The 19307-nt window shown below is 47.6% G+C and overlaps 1 protein-coding gene across 10 annotated transcripts in view; it reads right to left on the bottom strand.

Annotated features, from left to right (window-relative positions):
- The window catches only part of ARHGEF1 (Rho guanine nucleotide exchange factor 1), a 1792426-nt gene that overhangs the window by 663601 nt on the left and 1109518 nt on the right, over positions 1–19307 (bottom strand). For all 10 annotated transcript variants that reach the window (XM_069640923.1, XM_069640913.1, XM_069640921.1 and 7 more), the window contains 2 exons: positions 11185–11299; positions 879–979 (listed from right to left, as the gene is read on the bottom strand). In XM_069640923.1, the coding sequence (XP_069497024.1) occupies positions 879–979; positions 11185–11299 (216 nt within the window). The remainder of the gene's footprint in view (positions 1–878; positions 980–11184; positions 11300–19307) is intronic.

Genomic DNA, 19307 nt, shown 5'->3' with positions numbered 1-19307 from the left:
AACCTCTGTGTGGCATTGATTACGCTCTTACAATACCCATTTGAGTAGGTGTAATCTTCAGATTACATTTTATAATCATGTTTTTGAATAACAGTTTGTGGTCAAATGAACACTTTCTCTAACATTGTTCTAACATTCAAGGGATTGGTAGGTGATCTTGAATTCAGTTTATTGGCTTCTTAAATTACCTCCAGACAGTTGACCAATACATCTATCCAATTTTTACAACTTTGGGGTGCAAGCTGAAAGTTCATGGACACTGGATTGACATGTGGTGTGCATCTCCGATTGATTGCATTGCAAGAGTTTGATTTGTCGCAATTTCCTGAGTGAGTTATAGCCATTACAGATCAGTAGCCAAATGAGCCAAGAAATGCTGCAGGTTTCCACTCATCAAGTGCTAACTCTGTGTTAATACGAATCGCATCACTTCCCAACAGAACATACAGATACTGACCCACTGCCTTCTCCGACCTCCTAGAGCGCCCCCCACTTGAACAATGCTCAGTCACAGAAAGTCAGAATCACAAGTCCACACACACGACTGTCACAGCTATTACTATCTAGCTTTGTATAGTGTTACAAACCAGCATGCAACTATTCGCTGAAATAACAGTTCATATCATTAGCCCACTGCGTGGTACTCAATTTATCAACCTCGAAAGGATGAAAGGCTGAGTTGGTCCTGCCGTGATTCAAACCTGCATCAGCAGGCAGCGCACAGTTGTTCGAAAGAGTGCTCAGCTAGCTGTGCCATCAGACAGGCTTCTATAGCTCCACAACATAAGTTATGCGTGTACGGAGTATGATGCTTATACACCAATAATTCTCATACTAGAACATACTGGCAGCACCCTCTCCTCCCCCAATCGTCATACCAACTGGTTTTCTGTGTCCCGCACTTCCTGGTTGACATGGTTTAGTATTTGGCGGCAGCATTCTGCAGCTTTATGCACCTTCTGCTTCTCCTCAGCTTCTTCTGGTGACGTTAACAAAAATACACAATTCAGACATGTAACAATGAATACCAATAAACAACTTTAAGATGGGTAAAAAGGCACCCAGTGCATCAACAGCAGCAGGTATCACGCACATACTACTAACAGCTGTTAACAGGCATCTAATGGCATCAACAGCAAGTACCAGGCACTCAATGGTTGCTATGTAGGGTATCTAGTGTCAGCAACAACAGCAATCCAATGCCAGAACCTGCAGATAAGTCTCTCAAAAGCAACAACAAGCAAATGGCACATGTCAAAGTACTTAGAAAGCTTCAGAGGTTGTCGGTTGTGCATGGAACTAAACATGCCAAATTATGGTTCAAAGTGACAGAATTCATGACGAAGTCCCCTTCTTTTACATCACTCCAAACGTTAGATTTCTGCATTGCACTCCTTAACACAGCCCGAACCTAACCAACTCAAAGTGCAAAAACTCATACCCAAAGCCTATTTCATAAAAGTGCCAAAATACTGAATTCCTGCAGCATTATCTCCCACAGATCCAACCGGATTAATTCCTGCAGTATAATTCTTCACACACCGCCATACGTTTTGTCACTAGGTTTTTTTTCATTGAGTTTTATTATGAAAACTATTCATTGAAAAAACTCATTGAAAAATAAAAGGGGTGTGGGTAGGGGGATAAAAAGGGTAGGGGGACAAAAAGGGTGGGGGGACAAAAAGGGTGGGGGGACAAAAAGGGTGGGGGGACAAAAAGGGTGGGGGGACAAAAAGGGTGGGGGGGTTGGGGATAGGGAATAAATAATAGGCAAGGGGAGGATTGGGGGAAGCACCCAAAAAAATTTTGAAAACACTTTTTGAAAATAAGTTTCTTCAATGAAACATTTCGTAAAAAACGAATCTGAAAATAATCTGGTGGCAAAAGAACATAGAATCCATCTTAAAGTACTTTTCTCAGTGTAATCCCCAACATAAGGACAGATTTCACCATACAGACTACACATACTGTCGGGGCGAATTTTCAATTTCTGCAAATTCCCCTAAACATGAGAGATGGCCCCCCTACCCCCCGACCCCTCCAGCACTTTTGCTGGACTGCTGGCATTCTTTGCTCTGTTCTCCTGAGAGAGTGGGTCTTTTCCCCCCAAAATGGCCCCAGTCTTCTTTTATCGCTGTGTTTCATTTGTGTGTTCCTTCTTGGCCCTGCTACCATTCCAGGTGGGGGTGGGTCCTCTAAGTTTTCCTTTGTGAAGCCTGCCATGGCCCAGTGTGTCTGCTAAGGTGAGAAGTGAGTGAGGAGCCAGAAACATTGCATGCCTTTGTCTGAGAGTATGCCTGGCTGGAAACAGTTTGAACAGGGAGGCTGGCCCAGGTGATTGACAGATCCATAGCACTAGGGGTCCTGCATAAAAGGCGAGGCTTTTGGGACAGAAGGCTAAGCCGACTACTGGAACAGAAGACCCGAAGAAGACAACCAGAGAAGCTGGCAACACCTGCTGAAGTACTGCTGCTATCCTTCCTCCTTCGGGCTGGCAGGCATAACCAGCCTCAAGACCACCTTCAATTGAAGTTGTCCCTGGCGTCTTGAGAGCTTCCTGGGCGGCAGAATCCCAGTACTCTGTGTACCTGGACCATATTTAAAGGTTGTATACGAATTGTTCGTTTTACAACTGTTCGAATGACAATTGACCTTTTCACAATTGACCAAATTGTGAAGGTCAATTGTACCATATATGTGGGGGGGGGGGGAACCCCCCACCCAACGCCAAACCCCCCAAAACACATTTTTATATATATATATATATATATATATATATATATATATATATATATATATATATACACACACACACACACACACACACACACACACGGTCAATTGTGAAAAGGTCAATTGTGACCCTTTAAATTCGGTCAATTGTTCATTCGAATAATTGTAAACGAACAATTTGGGTAATACCTATTGAAATGCATCCTCTTGCTTTGATCAAATCTCGCTGGAACTTTGGTGGCATCCGTGTGGACCTCCAGAAGCATGAATTCACCCCCAAGAGTCCCCTCACCAGAGTGCTTGACTGAGTTAACAGGAAGATTCCAACCGGCAAAGACCATTTGTTTCTGGTGCTGATAAAAAGGCGCCAAAACCATTAACCGACACAAATATGAAGAATGCCTTGCAGGCGAGTCCCTCTCTCAACTACAGCTGCAGAAGCCCATCAAGGGTCCCTCCTCTCTTCACCACGACCAAGCAACAGAAGACCGGATCTGCATCTGTGCATAAAGAAGGCGTCCAGATGCTTCATCTTCAACACTCTCCAGGTACTGTGGGGCTCTTGGTGAACTTACCTTGAGTCATATGTGTCGCTCCTTTGTTCTTTGAGTGCTGTTTCGGCTATTTAGGTGTTCACCCAAATTCAGTCACCCAGGCCTAAATGTTAGGGAGAATTTTCATGTATGTGCGAATAGCTCTTTTGATGGACTTTTGGACTTTTAATTTGTCTCCTAGAGTGAGTGAGACCTTTTCCTCACTCTCTCATAATTTTGATGTGATTTGGACTCTGTTTCTCTTTGGTTTTGGAGTCTGACAAACTCCATAGGCATCTACCTTTTGTATTGCGTATTCACCTCTCACTAAACCGGATGCCAGATTGAAACTGATGACTGAAGTCCATGTGATTGTTTCTCCATCACCCACATCTACAACATTGGTCCACTGAAGTCGACTGCTTTGACAAGCTGCTACATGCCTTGAGAACGACCCAGGCAGTCGAAACACGTGTCGGCTGTTCACTTTACGATTAAACCTTTCTCGTGCTATAAAACGGAACTGTTGCATGATTATAACTGGACGTGCAACAGCAAAAATTCTATGTCTTGTACAACTCATCTCCTTAGGCAGTGCGCGTTCCACCCTACTTCCAAAACCGACCCTATAACTCTGTAACTGATCTGGGTTTTGTTAGGGGGAGCCCAGTGGAAGTACTTACGTAGCAGGCCGTCTTTTCTCAATTTTAAGGTGTGAATTTAGCACACCGGTAGTGTCTGGGCCAACCACTAGCCTCTCTATCTCTTGGTCTGAGAACCTGTTAACCTCTTTCCTTCCATAAGCTTTTCCTTTCCCACAACCTCACCATTGTATTAGGTGTAAAACGTGATATATCAATGCCAACGTTGTCCTAGTATTTGAAGTCACCTCAGGGTATAGGAATTGTTTGTGTGTGTGTGGCATCCGAAAAGGTTATCTACTTGCTTATCTTAAATCTGAGGAAGTGTTATGAAGTGCATCTTTATTGTCGCATATTGACCTTTTTAAAGAAGGCTGATTTAAAACCAACTGTTAAATAATTATTTTACTAGAAAACCTTGAGTAGAAGTGTTATTTGGATACTTGTAAATGTGAATCTCTGTGTTACATCTCTAAATCTCACATTTACCCATCTTGAGATAAGTCTGGCTGCTCAGTCACTCTACCAACTTGTTTAGTAAAGACCTATACCAATAGGTGGGTTACCTATTACCAAGAGGACAAGGCTGGTGTAGTCTCCCACAGGGTTACTGCATCCAATCTTGCCTAACACTAACAGCTTGAGCACATACAGGGAGGCTTCTCCGAAGTCCCTGTGCTCTTTTTGAGTCAAACTAACTTAGTACTACAACCAAAGTATTGTTAAGTTACTACAAGAAACGCTTTTACCTACCTATGTGAACTCATCCATGATTGGTTGCAAGATTATATTTTGATCTACTTACTTTATTTCTTCATATTATCCTGATGTGCGTTTGAGGTTATTAGTTGACAGTGCATTTCTTTAATACCTTTTGCCTTGTCTATAGATAAAATGCACATCTATTTTTGATATAACTTGAAGTGTTAAGTTTTTGGATCAAAGTATGCAACAAGTTACTTACCTGTAACTATTGTTCTCCAGCATGGGTCTGGCATGGATTCACATGCTCATGAATATTCCCCATCAGGCACGGAATCCTCTGTAAAAGAAAAAACAGTTTAACTTTCACTTACAAACTGTATTTCTCCTCTAAACCAATCACTGTACTCTGGGTCATATTGCCCCAAACCAATGACAGTTCTCTCCCTAAGCCCCTCCTCTGGCAGTCATAATCAGATTTGGAAAGCACGTAAAGTGGCAGTATGACCAAGAAGAGCCGCAGAGGGGCAGGAGGGAGGTTTCGCATGTGAATCCATGCCAGACCCATGCTGGAGAACAATAGTTACAGGTAAGTAACTTGTTCCTTATCCAGCATGGGGTCTGGCTTGGATTCACATGCTCGTTAATAAAGAATATATAGCAGTACAACATTAAACAACCAAGGGAGGTGGCAAGGCTCAACAGAAGCAATCACCCTTACCTCTGGAACAAGCTCACCTCAAGCGAACAGGTTGCGCTGCACTGCTTGGCCGACTCTAGGCTCCTCCTGGAATCCCTGTCGACGCAGTAGAACTTTGTGAAGGTGTGCGTGGACCTCCAAGTAGCAGCCCTCCAGATGTCCAGCAGGGGCATACCAGACAGGAACGCTGTTGTCGCAGCAATCACTCTGGTGGAGTGGGCTCTCGGACGGCTGGGCAGCGGTCGGTTTGCCAACCGGTGACAGTGTTATGCAGCCGCAGAGTCACCTGCAGATGGAAGCCTTGGACAAGGCCTTCCCATGGTTCACAGGACCAAAGTTCACGAGCAGTTGAGATGTCTTCCGGAAACTCTTTGTGCGTGCGACATAGAACTTCAGCACACAACCCACATCCAGCGAGTGCAAAGTCCTTTCAGCTGGTGCCAAAGGTTTTGGACAAAACACAGGCAACACCAAAGGCTCATTGAGATGAAATTCCGACGGAACCTTTGGTATGAAGGAGCAGTGCATACACAGCACCACCCTCTTGTCGTGAAAAGTCAGATAAGAGGGTTTGCAGGAAAGAGCCTGGATCTCACCTACCCTCCTGCCGGAGGTGATGGCCCTGAGAAAAGCGGTCTTCCACGAAAGGAATTTGAGAGGGGCCTGATGCATAAGCTCGAAGGGATCCCCCATGAGCCTCATCAGCAGCACGTTCAGTTCCCACGCCGGGGTAGGGGCCTTCACCGGCGGGAACTATCAAAACAGCCCTTTGAGGAACTCCTTGACAAGACGATGGGACCAAAGAGAAGACCGTCCTGGAGACCTGGTGTAGCGGGAGATAGCTGCCAGATGCACCTTGATACAGGCGTGTGCCAGGCCTGCCTTGGCCAAGGACAACAAGTACGGAAGAATCTGCGAAGCCGTGACCCTCAGACAGTTGATCTTCTGCTTCCGGCACCACTTTGCGAAGTGTTTCCACTTGTTCCCCTAGCACCAAAGAGTCAGCAAAGTTCTGGCAAAGACCTCCCTGCAGTCCTGCGGCAGCTCATACCCTCCGCACTTTAAGGCTGCAGGAGCCAAGCCTTCAAGTTCAGGGATCCAGGGTTGTGATGGAGGATTGTGCCGCCTCTGGTGAGCAGATCCGCGACCACTGGCAGCTTGACCGGGGGCAACGCTGACAAGCTGAGAGGATCTGGGTACCAAATCTGCCTCAGCCACGCCAGGGTGACAAGGATCCTCCTGCATCGGCACCATTTGAGTTGATCGATGACTCACAGCAGGAGAGGCAACGGGGAGGAACGCGTACATGAACAGGTCTGGTGGAACCTGCTGGCAAATCTGGCATTTGGAATTCGGCGTCGTTGCAAACAGATCGATCTGCAGTCTGCCCCATTTGAGGAAGAGGCTGTCCACTTGATCCTGTCGAAGCGCCCACTCGTGGCAAGAGCGCAGCTCCCTGCTGAGGGAGTCAGTGTTGGTGTTCTCGACTCCCGCCAGGTGTAAAGGAATGAGGAACATCTCTTGCGCAATGGCCCAGTGCCAAAAGTCCTGCGCCTCTCTGGAGAGCGCTGGGGATCTGGAACCCCCTTGCTTCCTGATGTAGAGCATTGTGGTGGTTTTGTCCGTTAAGACCCTCACAACCTTGCCCTTTGCTCCAGGACATTGATGTGGAGATCACTCTCCTCCGGTAGTGTTAGTCAAGATTGTATGCAGTAACCCTGTGGGAGACTACACCAGTCTTGTCCTCTTGGTATTAAGTAACCCACCTATTGGTATAGGTCTGCACTACACAAGTTGGTAGAGTAACTGAGCAGCCAGACTTATCTCGAGATGGTATGTGTGAGCTGTAGCATCAGAATACACAAATACAAGTATCCAAATAACACTTACACTCTGGGTTTTCTAGTAAAATAATTATTTAACGGTCAGTTTTAAATAAGCATTCTTTAATAACAGCCCATGTGCAACTATTAAAATACACTTCATAACACTATCAGAATCAAGATAAGCAAGTAGATACTCTTTAGAGATGCTTCATACACACTGCCTACACCCAGGGCTGACAAACTACTAGGACAGTATTAGCATTTATATATCACTTTTGAACTTGGTAAAATTCTGAGGTTGTGAAAAGGAAAGGTTAATGTAAGGAAAAAAGGTTAACAGGTTCTCAGAGCATGTGAGCCCTTTTCAATCTCCCAATGAAGTCTAGGTAAAACTTTTCCCTGCAATACTCAGTTAAACCAATGTACCACATATGAGGGACAGTTAGAATCAAAGTCAATGGGTTAGAAGACTCTGCAGGGAGCCAGGACAGCCAAAGTCAATTTGAACAATGTCTATGGAGATGAGGGACTTCTTAGATAGCACAAAGTCTTGCACAAAGTTAGAGTTTGTATAAAATGACTGCTGGGCCACGAGCTGTTAGGCTTGTGAAAGTCAGAGCTGAGATCAACTCTTCAAAAAGCAACTACTACAAGCACAGTACATTAGTTTGGAAGAAGAGGATCCAGCTGGCTTCTTTTCTGGTTGCAGGGTTGCAGATCCTGGGTTCCTGCGCCTCAGTCGTGGGGACAAGAGGGAGGATGTCTGGAGGACTCCTGCACTGCAGTTCGAAGGTCGGCGGCAGCTACAGGCTCTTTTCAGATCAGTGGCACTTCGCGGTTTCAGCTACCGGCAAATAGCACCACTGCGGATCTTGGGCACTGGATGGGTTAAATTCACTCCTTCAGTCCAACACCCTGGTGAGGTGACTCGAGCTTGCGTCGTCCTGCTTCGGGAGGGTCCTCAGGATCTCATCGCTCGATGGTATTCCTCGTCGAGAAGAATCTTGTCCACAAAGCTTCCGGACACCTGGATCCACCAAGCGTTCAGGAATTCCTGAAGGACTCGCTGAGCCGGATCAGTTAAATGCACAACAAAATCATGCCGAGCAGCGACTTGATGGTCCACACCGCAGCGGTCTACAGTGCCAACAGCCAATGCACTTTGCCCGGCATGGCTGCTATCCTCTCTTCCGAGGGGGCCGCCAGGCAGGAGACTGTTGTGCCTTGCCCCCAGAAATAGTGCGTACTGCGATGGTATCAAGCAGGATTTTTGATAGTTGACGGAGAACACCAGTTCCATCAGCAGACGGACAGTCCTCTCCGTGTGTTCGACCGCTACTTCCCTGGACTTGGCGCGAATGAGCCAGTCGTCGAGGTGCGGGTACACATGTATCCCTTGTAGACGCAGATTGGCCGCCACTGGCGCCAGGCACTTCGTGAACACCCAGGGCGCCGACTTCAGTCTGAAGGTAAGGGCCTTGAACTGTTAGTGCCTTCCCTGTACCACGAAGCACTGGAACTTCAGATGCTTCCCGTGAATGGGGATGTGAAAGTATGCATCCTACAGATCCAGTGACGACAAGAAGTCTCCTTCCTCCACATGGCCGAGCACGTGCTGCAACGGGACCATCCTGAATTTTTGGGACTTGAGGTATTTTTTGAGGTGACGCAGGTCTAGAATGGGCCTCCAGCCCCCGATGGTCTTCTTTACCCAGAAGTATCTTGAGTACACTCCGGAGCCCCGGAGTCGCTTTGGAACCAGCTCTATCACCCCCTTTTTAGCATGGCACGTACTTCCTGCAGGAGCTGAGGGATGTGCTGCTCCTGCCGGGCCACTGGTGGTATCCACGCACACTTCTGCTGTGCCCGTGGGCGAGAGCGCCCAGCACCCATCGGTCTGTGGAGATCTTTTCCCACTTGCTGACGAAGCCCACCAGACGGCCTCCGACCGGGCTGCATGGTTGGGGGCCCGACATCCTGGCTGGTTCAATCTTGATTCGGGGCCTGAGTGCCACCTTGGGAGTGACGTCAGCCACTGCAAGCGAAAGTCTTGGAGCAGACTCTGTAGGCCTCTTGGGTCATGGACCGGTAGGGTTGCCGGTATGTGGTGGACCCTCCGCCGAACTCCTTCGACGATTGCCTGATTTGGAGTAGGGCCACTCTGGATGCCGCCAGGTTCCCCTGGACCACGTCAGCCCCTTTTGCCTTTGAGAGGGTGGCTGCCAACAGCTCGATCGTCGAGGATGACTTCGTCTGGACCACCTGCGCCTTCGGGGGCAAGTCTGACACCTTTCCCTGCGCCTTGCTCTTCTCCGGCTTCTCCCACAGCTTACCAGGGTTAGCTGATTTCCTCTTCGAGGAGGAGCTAGAGCGATGACTGGAGATGGAGGCAGATGGGAAGATGAACGCGGCTTGCCTGTCGCGGGACCCGCTTGTGCGGCGTCCCAGATGGAAACGGACTCGCAGAGCTTGACCTTATCTTGGGCCCCCACGGATGGAGCGCCCTGAAAGGACTTCGAAGTCCTGAGTGAGGCATGCCCCTGCTTGCCACATGGGGTAGAAGCCTTGGCGTTGAACCATGCTGCCAACCTACTGTGACAATCCTTGGCGGTGCGCTTGGAGAACCCAAGGCAGATTTCACAATCCGCTTCCCTGTGGTCCGGCTGGAAATAGTAGAGGCACTGGGAGTGTTTGTTCTCCACAAACACGTTCATCAATCCGCAGCTGGAGCGGAGCTTGAAGAGGGAGCCTGCCTCCTTCTCTTCCGACATGGTTCGGCATGCGGTGTAGGCCCGATGGCCTTCTGGAATCTTCAATGAAACTCGACAATTCTTGCCCTTGAGGGGCGTTAAGAGACGACGATAAACGCATCCCTGCTTGCTGGTCAATGTAACGAAAGAGCACACAGGCTTTATTTGACAAAAATAGAAACTATCGAAAAAGCACAAAAACGTAGAAAAGCTCTCGGAGCAAAACATGAGGACTCCCAACGCTTGAATGTGCTGTAAAAATCTGAAGATGGCTGCCAGAGGAGGGGCTTAGGGAGAGGGCAGTCATTGGCAAGGGGGCAGTATAACCCAGAGCTCAGTGATTGGTTTATAGGAGAAAGACAGTTGTAAGTGAAACTTTTTTCTTTTACCGAGGATTCCCAGCATGACGACGGGGAATATTTATGAGCATGTGAATCCATTCCAGACCCCATGCTGGAGAAGCTCTGCTTTTCTTTGTACTTATTTACAGCTCGCATTTCTCAAGATAAGCCAGGCTGCTCTGCCATTCTAATAACCTTGGGTAGTACAGGCCTACGTTAGAAGTTGGGGCCCTGAAACCAAATGGTAAAGTCTTGTAGAGTCCAACCATAATTGGACTTCAGGAAGACTTACCCAACACACAGCACACTCCTTTATAAACCCCCTGCAGCTTAATTACTCACTAAACTTTGCAGAAATTCCTATTTATTCACAGCAATAGGTCATACGCAACTGCAAAAGCAGAGGTTACTGGTTCTATATGATATATTTCCTCATTTTGAAGGCTGAACACAAAAATTACCGATTTATTTCGGCCGATTTTGTGTGGCCATCAAAATGTATAACTATCACACTCCAAACACCCCCTATCCCTCAGGAAGGCGATCCCACCAACACCCCTTCACTCTCTCCAACGACGGCTGGGTTTCAATGAATTCCGGGGGTTTCAAGTCCAAACCTACCCTTTAATCCTGCGCTGCCCCTTTCCCCAGCCTCAAACATTCCCCCTCACTTTCCATCACTCACATAAACACATTTTTACCCGCTCCCCTTCCCCCTACTTTCCCCAACACAAACATTCTGTGTCATTTCACACACAAAAACACTTCCCTCGCAGCCGCGACTTCCCTCGCCCATCAGTCCCTGCATGCACTCCTGTGCGGCAGGGGCATGATAGTTTGATTTAAAAAGACTGCTCAGAGAGGTCTCAGAGCGGTCTAAATTGGGTTTTTTGGTCCTGGTTAACTGAAAACAATGTATTCGCTCTGCATGGTGGTTACCTGCTCAGCCCCTCCTCACCTGTGCACTTCGCAATGTTCTGCAGCAGCAATGGATACTTTGTCAACCTCTGCATCTCAAATGGAATGATATCTTTCAGTTGCAACCGCCTGCAGCGTGGATGGCTTTCTGCATCCTGTATGTGGTGAGAATATAGAAGAGTGTTGGTGAATTATTCCAGCTTGTGAGACAAATGTTCCCATTGAATTTAATTCGACCCTGAACATATCTGTTGAATTATTTGAACACTAACCTGATTTTTGGGAAAAAATTATTATTTTTTAATAATTTTTTTTTTATCGCACTCCCCACTTCAACTGTCAGAATGCCTATTCTGGTGTTATTGCAAACTAATGCGGGGTCCACAGATTTTAATGTAAGCCCGCTTGGCTGCTGACTAAAAATCCAGATCTGGGAGTAGTCGTTGGAAGAAATTAATGTGTTTTGAGAGGTTATTGCAAACCTACTAGCATGAACCCAAATTTGAAAAAGGAGACATCCCAATTCTTTTTACCACCCCAATAGTGTTTTGATATGATTACTTTGGTACACTGGTCTGCCACGAGGAGGGTATTAACCTTCAACCCTGCAACACAAAAACGTTCCTGTTGCAATACCACTTCTTTCCATACTGGTTTTATTTTAAATGTTCCTTCAAGAACCAAAATCAAAAATACTGAAAAGGCAATTTTTCAAGGAGCTTCACTTCTTTTCGTTTCATCGAAGTGGATAGTTACATTGTGCTTTGTCATGTCATATTTACACTGTCGTGTTGCTTTCACACGGCAGACGTGGTGTGAAGAGGGAAGATGACAGCACTGCACAGCCCCCAAATAATTAAATACACATTAGCAACATTCCCCTCAGAAAGAGCCGTGTCACTCATTGTAGACCTGCAAAATACAGACTGTATAACCCAAGCTCAAGAATCAAGGTTACCGGGCTGCACACTTATCAGTAAGAGAAAACTGCAGACAAGTGAGGAAAAGGTAGGCAAAGCTGAATTATGGAATTACTTTCCAAGAGATTCCAGTCTAGAGCAAAGAGGAATCCAACCTTCCACACAATCATTGTTAAAATGGATTTCTAAAATCAGCCCCAAGGGGAGGATTATAGGAGGGCAAGATACAGAGGTTAGACAAAACCCAATCAAGGTAGTGTGGGAAAAGTGAGAGAGTGGTCTAGGGCTACAGCGAGTTAGTACAACACCAATAATTCAAGTTAGTAAGTATATACAAATACAATTATTTATTGGGCTTTTAGGTACACAAGAAGTATTTAAACAAAATCACAGGTAAGCAATGCAATCACAAACCATATATACCAGGCACTCCACCTTAGAAATAGAATAGCATAAGAATTATAAACCAGTGTCCAACAGGTGAGCAATCAGAAGCAGGAAAATCAAAATAGTTAACAGACGCATATACCAGCTCACTCCATCCTATGAAGGTATATATAGCCTTGTGCCCAAAAGTCACAAGTTCTGAACTAAGGTATATTCATGGAAGGTATTTCTGAACTGATGAAGTAGGCTGTGGTGGTGCTTTGAAAGTTCTTTAAAGTAAGTTACGTATTTACTTTATCATCATCATCATACCTTTATTCAGCTTCACCCTTAGGTACACAATACAGCTAATTTATACATTTAGAACACATAGTACAAAGTTAAGATCACGATAAAATACTGAATGGATCTCAAATAAAAACAAGGTGCAATTAAGACATTTGGAACATTTTGCACTTGTGACAGAGAACAATAAGAAGCCCAATATACATTTTTCAGAAGGGCTCGAGCAAAGAGGACTACATTTGCTGATGTCTATATTGCTAGACACCGGTGGTCAGAATTCGCTTGTGTATGTGTTCGGAGTTAATCGTACACTAGAAACGTTTGCATTACAGTACCAGGTTTCTTATCCAGGCTATATGGATCTACTCGCAAACCAAATTAACCACATTCAAGTCAGAGGAGATCTTACAAAACTGCAGCGCATCCTAAACTGTTTCGACATGATGTAACCTAAAGAGAGGTTTCAAATACCTCATTCAGAGGTCCTTAACGTTTTTACATACTAGAAGGAAATGAGCAATGGTTTCCACATCATTGCCACACTGTGAGCAGTTAGGGCTACTGTACCCAACCCAATTCCTAGTGTGGTCCCGTGCTGGTATGGAACCTAAGCGCAGACGCATATACAGAGCATGAGCGTATGCCGGCTCGATTATATCCAGGTCGTTTTCACAACCCTTCATCTGCTTTACGTCTAGGTAGGCAGGCCCTGGGTCCCTATATCCGCCATGGCTCTGGTCAGTTTAGATCTCTCAAAGGCTACCACCAGCCAGGCTATTGAGTCTTCCTGACTAGATTGTGGCTCGTACCAATATGAGGAAAGACCAAGCCGAGCAAGCCATTCTTTGAAGTGAGCAAGCCAGCCAATCTTATGACAGCCCCCTAGCGAAAGTACATGCTCCAATATCTCACGGTAGCGCCCCAACTCCTGGTTTCCCCAGACCCAATAATGTACTGGTCTGATCACTAGTTCTACACCAACAAGGGGTAGGTCACACTCCATGCGAGTGTATCTGGTCGGGGTGCTTTACTGAAGCAATAGGATCGCTTTCAGAAATGTATTCTCCTTAGCTGTTAAGGATGATCTATCTGCATGACCCCAGACCTCGGCCACATACTTTGCTGACGCCTTGACCTGGGCATGGTACAAGCTAAGAGCCGGGCCTATAGCGCCCTTACAATGCCTTGCAAAGTAGCCTTTAATGCCCCACTGTTTTTCTGCAGCACTGTGTTCGCCTTAAACACCTGGTTTTTCCCATCAACGCCCTGCTTGTAAATCGGATCCCCTAGGTAGTCCTATCAATTCACCCGTTCGAGGATGATGTCGCCCACCTTCAATTTCAAAGCCTTGGTCCCAGCTCTTTTAGGGGAAAAACCATAGCCTTCGTTTTTGAAGCGCTAATGTCCAATCCCAGATTTCTACACTCCTCGAATATGGCAGTCGCTCGACGCAGTCCCATCGGTGTGGTAGACAGCAGGAGTGAATTATTTGTAAAGAGAGTACAGGAATGGAACAAGTTACTTACTGTTGTTCTTCAGCATGGGTCTGGCATGGATTCACATGCTCATGAATATTCCCCGTCATCAGGCCAGGAATCCTTGGTAAAAGAAAAAAACAGTTTCACTTTTGTTTATAAACTCTCTTTCTCCTATAAACCAATCACTGAGCTCTGGGTCATACTGCCCCCAGTCAATGACTGCTCTCTCCCCAAGTGCCTCCTCTGGCAGCCATCTTCAGATTTGGTTGCACGTAAAGTGGCAGTATGACCAAGAAGAGCCGTAGAGGGGCAGAAGGGAGGGTTTGCATGTGAATCGATGCCAGACCCATTCTGGAGAACAACAGATACAGGTAAGTAACTTGTTCCTTTCTCCAGCATGGGTCTGGCATGGATTCACATGCTCATGAATAAAGAATACATAGCAGTACAAGATTACACAACCACAGGCGATGGCAAGACTCAACAGAAGCAAGTACTCTTACCTCCTCACGAGGCTCACCTTCAAGCTAACAGGTTGCACAGCACTGCTTGGCAGACACTAGACTACTCCCTGGAATCCCTGTCGACGCAGTAGAATTTCGTGAAGGTGTGCATCGACCTCCACGTAGCAGCCCTGCAAATGTCCAGCAGGGGCACACCAGACAGGAACGACATTGTCGCATTGAACGATCTGGTAGAATGGGCTCTCGGACGTCCAAGCAGCGGTCGGTTTGCCAACCGGTGACAATGAGTGATGCAGCCGAGAGCCACCTGGAAATGGAAGCCTTGGAAAGTGCCTTCCCATGGTTCACAGGGCCCAAGTTCACAAAAAACGGAGAAGCCTTCAAGAAACACTTTGTGCAGGCCACATAAAACTTTAGCGCTTGAGCCACATCCAGCAAGTGCAAATTCCTCTCACCCGGCGACGAAGGCGCCGGAAAAAACACAGGTAACACCAAGGGCTTGTTGAGATGAAATTTCCGACGGCACATTGGGCATGAAGGAGGGGTGCGCCTGCAGCACCAACCTCATCTCGTGGAAAGTCAACTAAGGCTGCTTGCAGGACAAGGCCTAGATCTCACCAAGTCTTCGGGCAGAGGTGATGGCCATGAGGAAAGCTGGCTTCCTAGACAGAAACTTGAGCAGAGATTGATGCAAAGGGTCGAATGGAGGCCCCATGAGCCTAGTCAATACCACGTTGAGTTCCCACACCGGGATCAGTGCCTTCACCGGCAGTAACAAATGGAACAGTCCATTGATGAACTCCTTGACTAGAAAGTGCGACCAAAGTGAAGACCGTCCTGGAGATCGGGTGTAGCGGGAGATAGCCACCAGATGCACCTTGATGGAGGCGTGCACCAGCCCCAATTTTGCCAATGACAACAATTACGGACAAACTTGGGGGGGCTGTAACACTCAGAGGGTTAATCTTCCGCGAGCGACACAAAGTCTCAAACTACTTCCATTTGTGTCTGTAGAATTTAAGAGTCGACGACGCCCTGACGATGGCAAGGACCTCCCGGCAGTCCGCCAGCAGCTCGTAAGCACCACACTCTAAGGCTACAGTAGACAGGCCTTCAGGTTCAGCGATCCTGGTTCGTGGTGCAGGATTGCGCCTCCTTCCCTGGCGAGCAGATCCGCGACCACTGGTAACTTGACTGGAGGGGACACCAACATGCTGAGAAGGTCCGAGTACCAGACCTGCCTCCGCCACACTGGTGCAATGAGAATCATCCTGCACTGGTACTGTCCGAGTTGACTGATGACTTGTAGCAGTAATGGCACCGGGGGGGTGTGGGGCCTAACGCGTACAGAAACAGGCATTCCCAAGGGAAAGAGAACGTGTCCCCCATGCTCCCCAGCTGGAGAAACCTGCTGGCGAACCTCCGGCACTTGGTGTCCGCCGCAAACAGATCAATCAGGGGATTGCCCCACTGGCAGAAAAGTCTGTCCACTTGATCCTGCCGAGGCTCCCACTCATGGCAAGGAAGCATATCCCTGCTGAGAAGAGTCGGCAACAATGTTCTTTACTCCCGCCAGGTGAAAAGGAACGAGGAACATCCCCTGGGCTATGGCCCAGTGCCAAAAGTCCTGAGCCTCTTTGGAGAGCCCTGGGGAACTGGTGCCCCCCTGCTTGACGGATGTAAAACATCGTGGTGGTATTGTCCATGAAGACCCTCACCACTTTGCCCTTGAGGGATAGCAGAAACGACTTTAGCGCCCAAAACACTGCCCGTAGTTCAACTACGTTGATGTGTGGCGTCTTCTCCTTCTGCAGCCATAGGCCTCAGGCGTGAAGACGCCCGGTGTGGGCTCCCCATCCTTCCAGGGAGGCGTAAGACGCCCCACCCACTTATCCCTCAACGGAACTCCTCGTCCAGTGCGATTCTGTCGTGGAAGCCTCCGGACACCTGGATCCAACAGGCGTCCAGGGACTCCTGCAGGAGGCGCATCCGCAATCTGCAGAACCGGATCAGGCATATGCATGACATCATGCAGAGCAGTGACTTGATGGCCTCACCATGATGACCTTCAGTGCTAACAGCCGCTGCACCTTGCCCAAAATGTCCGCTATCCTCTCCTCCGATAGAGCCGCCAGGAAGGACATAGTGTTGAACCTGGATCCCAGGAAGTGCAGGCAATGGAGTCGAGCAGGAATTGCCATAATTCACTGAGAATTGTGATCGAGGGCGATGTCACTTGACCTGTCCCGGATGAGCCAGTTGTCCAGCTAAGGATACACATGCACCCCCTGTAGTCGTAGATGGGCCACCACCAGGGGTAGGCACATGGTGAAGACTATGGGCGCTGACTTCAATCCGAAAGGAAGAGCGTCAAACTGGTAATGCTTCCCTTGTAGAACAAAGCGCAGGAACTTGCGATGCTTTTCATGTATGGGGCCGTGTAAGTAGGCGTCCTCTAGATCAAACGATGACAGAAAGTCTCCCTCCTCCAGCTGGCTGACCACGTCCTGCTGCGTGACCATCCTTAACTTCTGGGACTTTATGTAGTTGAGTCATCGTACGTAGAGAATGGGCCTCCAGCCCCCAGTCTTCTATTTTATGAGAAAGTATCTTGAGTAAACTCCGGAGCGCCAGAGTCGCTGTGGAACCAGCTCTATCGCCCCTTTTCTTAACATGGCCCTGAAATTCTAAAGTGTGTCGGTGGGCGAGAGCGTTCAGCACCCATCGATCGGTGGAGATGGTTGTTAGGGAGAATTCTCATTCTATGGCTAATTTCCCTTACCTATAGAGTCCCCCAGCAGCTTTGCTGGATTTGAAGGGTTTGTTTTTTTCTCCTGCTAAGAGTGAGACTCTCTTAGGCATATTTGCTATGTGTGTTCTAGGCTATATTTTGTGTTTAATGTCTATGGGGTTTATCTCACCCTCATAGGAACCATCTTTTTACACATGTGTTAAACAGCACCCTCAGTGACACAGGGGTGTCGTAGCGACCCCCAAACAGACTCCATACCCTGGAACTGACTACTGTCTCCCAGGGCATGTAAAGTCCCAATTGACTTTACTAGTCAATTTTTATGAACTAAACCAGTACAACCCATCTTACTATGGAGGCACTGGGAAGGGTTAATAGTTTTTCCCTTATGTTCATTTTCGAGAGGGTACCGTACAGTCCCTCTCTCAAAAGTTTTGGCTGGTGGCAGTGGTTACTACCGAAAATATTGGACCGCAAATATTTCCCTATGGGATTTTCCCATTGTTCGAGGCTACCACTTTTTCTGACAGCCTCTAACATACCGCCGGTTTATAACTTTACTCCGGTAGGTTTTATTTGCCAGAACTTTAATATAAATTCTTTCTTGTGTCTTTTATTTCTCCAAACTTCTAACCCAGGTCTGGGATCCTTTGTCCTTTTGGCGGGCTTCTGCCAAGAAGTCCTCTTTTCGGCGCCGCCACTGAGTCTGGGGTGGTCAATTGTGTGTGGGGGGCAGGGGGGGTAGGACCCCTGGACAAGGTTGCCGCAGCAACCCATGTCGCACTCTAACCTGATCGGCTGGAGGGTCTCCCGCCAAGATGAACACTCCACTGTGTGAGTGACAGCTAGGCTGTATGACTGGGGATCTTTTTGCATAAAAGCAGGGTCCTGAGGACTGGAAGAGCAAGACGTCGCCACTGGAACTGAGGAACCGAAGAAGAGAGAAGTCAAAGACATCTGCAACGACTGAACCAACGGTGAAGCCCTGCTGCAGCGTCTCACCACTTCTCCACACGACGAGAGGAGATCTTCATCTGAAAGAGCTTTCTTCCCTTGAGCTGGTGGGGCCAACCAGTTTACCAATCGCCTTCTTGGACCTGCCTTGGTCGAATCGTCAGTGCCCAGCACTTGGAGGCCGGATAGCCAAGAAGCCATCCACCCGGAACGCGATTTAAAGGAGCGTACCTTTTATTCGTTGGGCAGCACCGTGGTTGGTTTCATCCCTGGGTAGTGCAGCCACTCGAACCTTCCTCCACGACGGGAGACCCTCTTCCTCTGCTGGATCACCCGAACTACAGGAACTACCAGGAACAACCGCCAATGCAGGAGCCTCTTCATTTTAAGATACTTTGTTCCGCCAGGCCTCCCTTTTCGTGTGGTAGCGCTAAAGGCGTTTTAAATCCTTTACCTACCTGTTGGGTTGGCCGCCCCCATCGTGTAACATTGTCTTTAACCTTCTGCACCCACCTTTTCGAATCGTTAACCAAAGACTTGACTGCAGCTACAAGAACATTTTGCTCCTGGGCCCTTGCCCTGTTCCATTGACTCTGGCACATGCCTATTGACTCTGGCTAAATTTGTTAGGACTGCCTTCTCTAGATTGCCTCTCAACTAGAACTGTGTTGGTGCACCTACTTCTTATAACCACCTTTTCCTTCCTACTTTTAAAACTTGTGAAGTGCCATTTTGCTCGGTTTTCATTTAAGTATTCTCTATGCTAAAGTACTGCCTTGCCTAAACTTGTTCACAAACTCATTGGGAAGTGTTGCTAAGGTGCCTAAGAAGATATTCTTGTATAACTTGTCCTTTCTCTCCCTTGTGATAAATTGCTAGAGTGCCATTTGTGTTTGGGTTTCACTGTGCCGTTTTGCTAAGTT

This window comes from Ambystoma mexicanum, chromosome 1q (assembly GCF_040938575.1).
Source record: "Ambystoma mexicanum isolate Mex_15411 chromosome 1q, UKY_AmexF1_1, whole genome shotgun sequence".
Taxonomy (NCBI): Eukaryota; Metazoa; Chordata; class Amphibia; order Caudata; family Ambystomatidae; genus Ambystoma; species Ambystoma mexicanum.
This window is presented reverse-complemented; position numbering and strand designations above follow the sequence as displayed.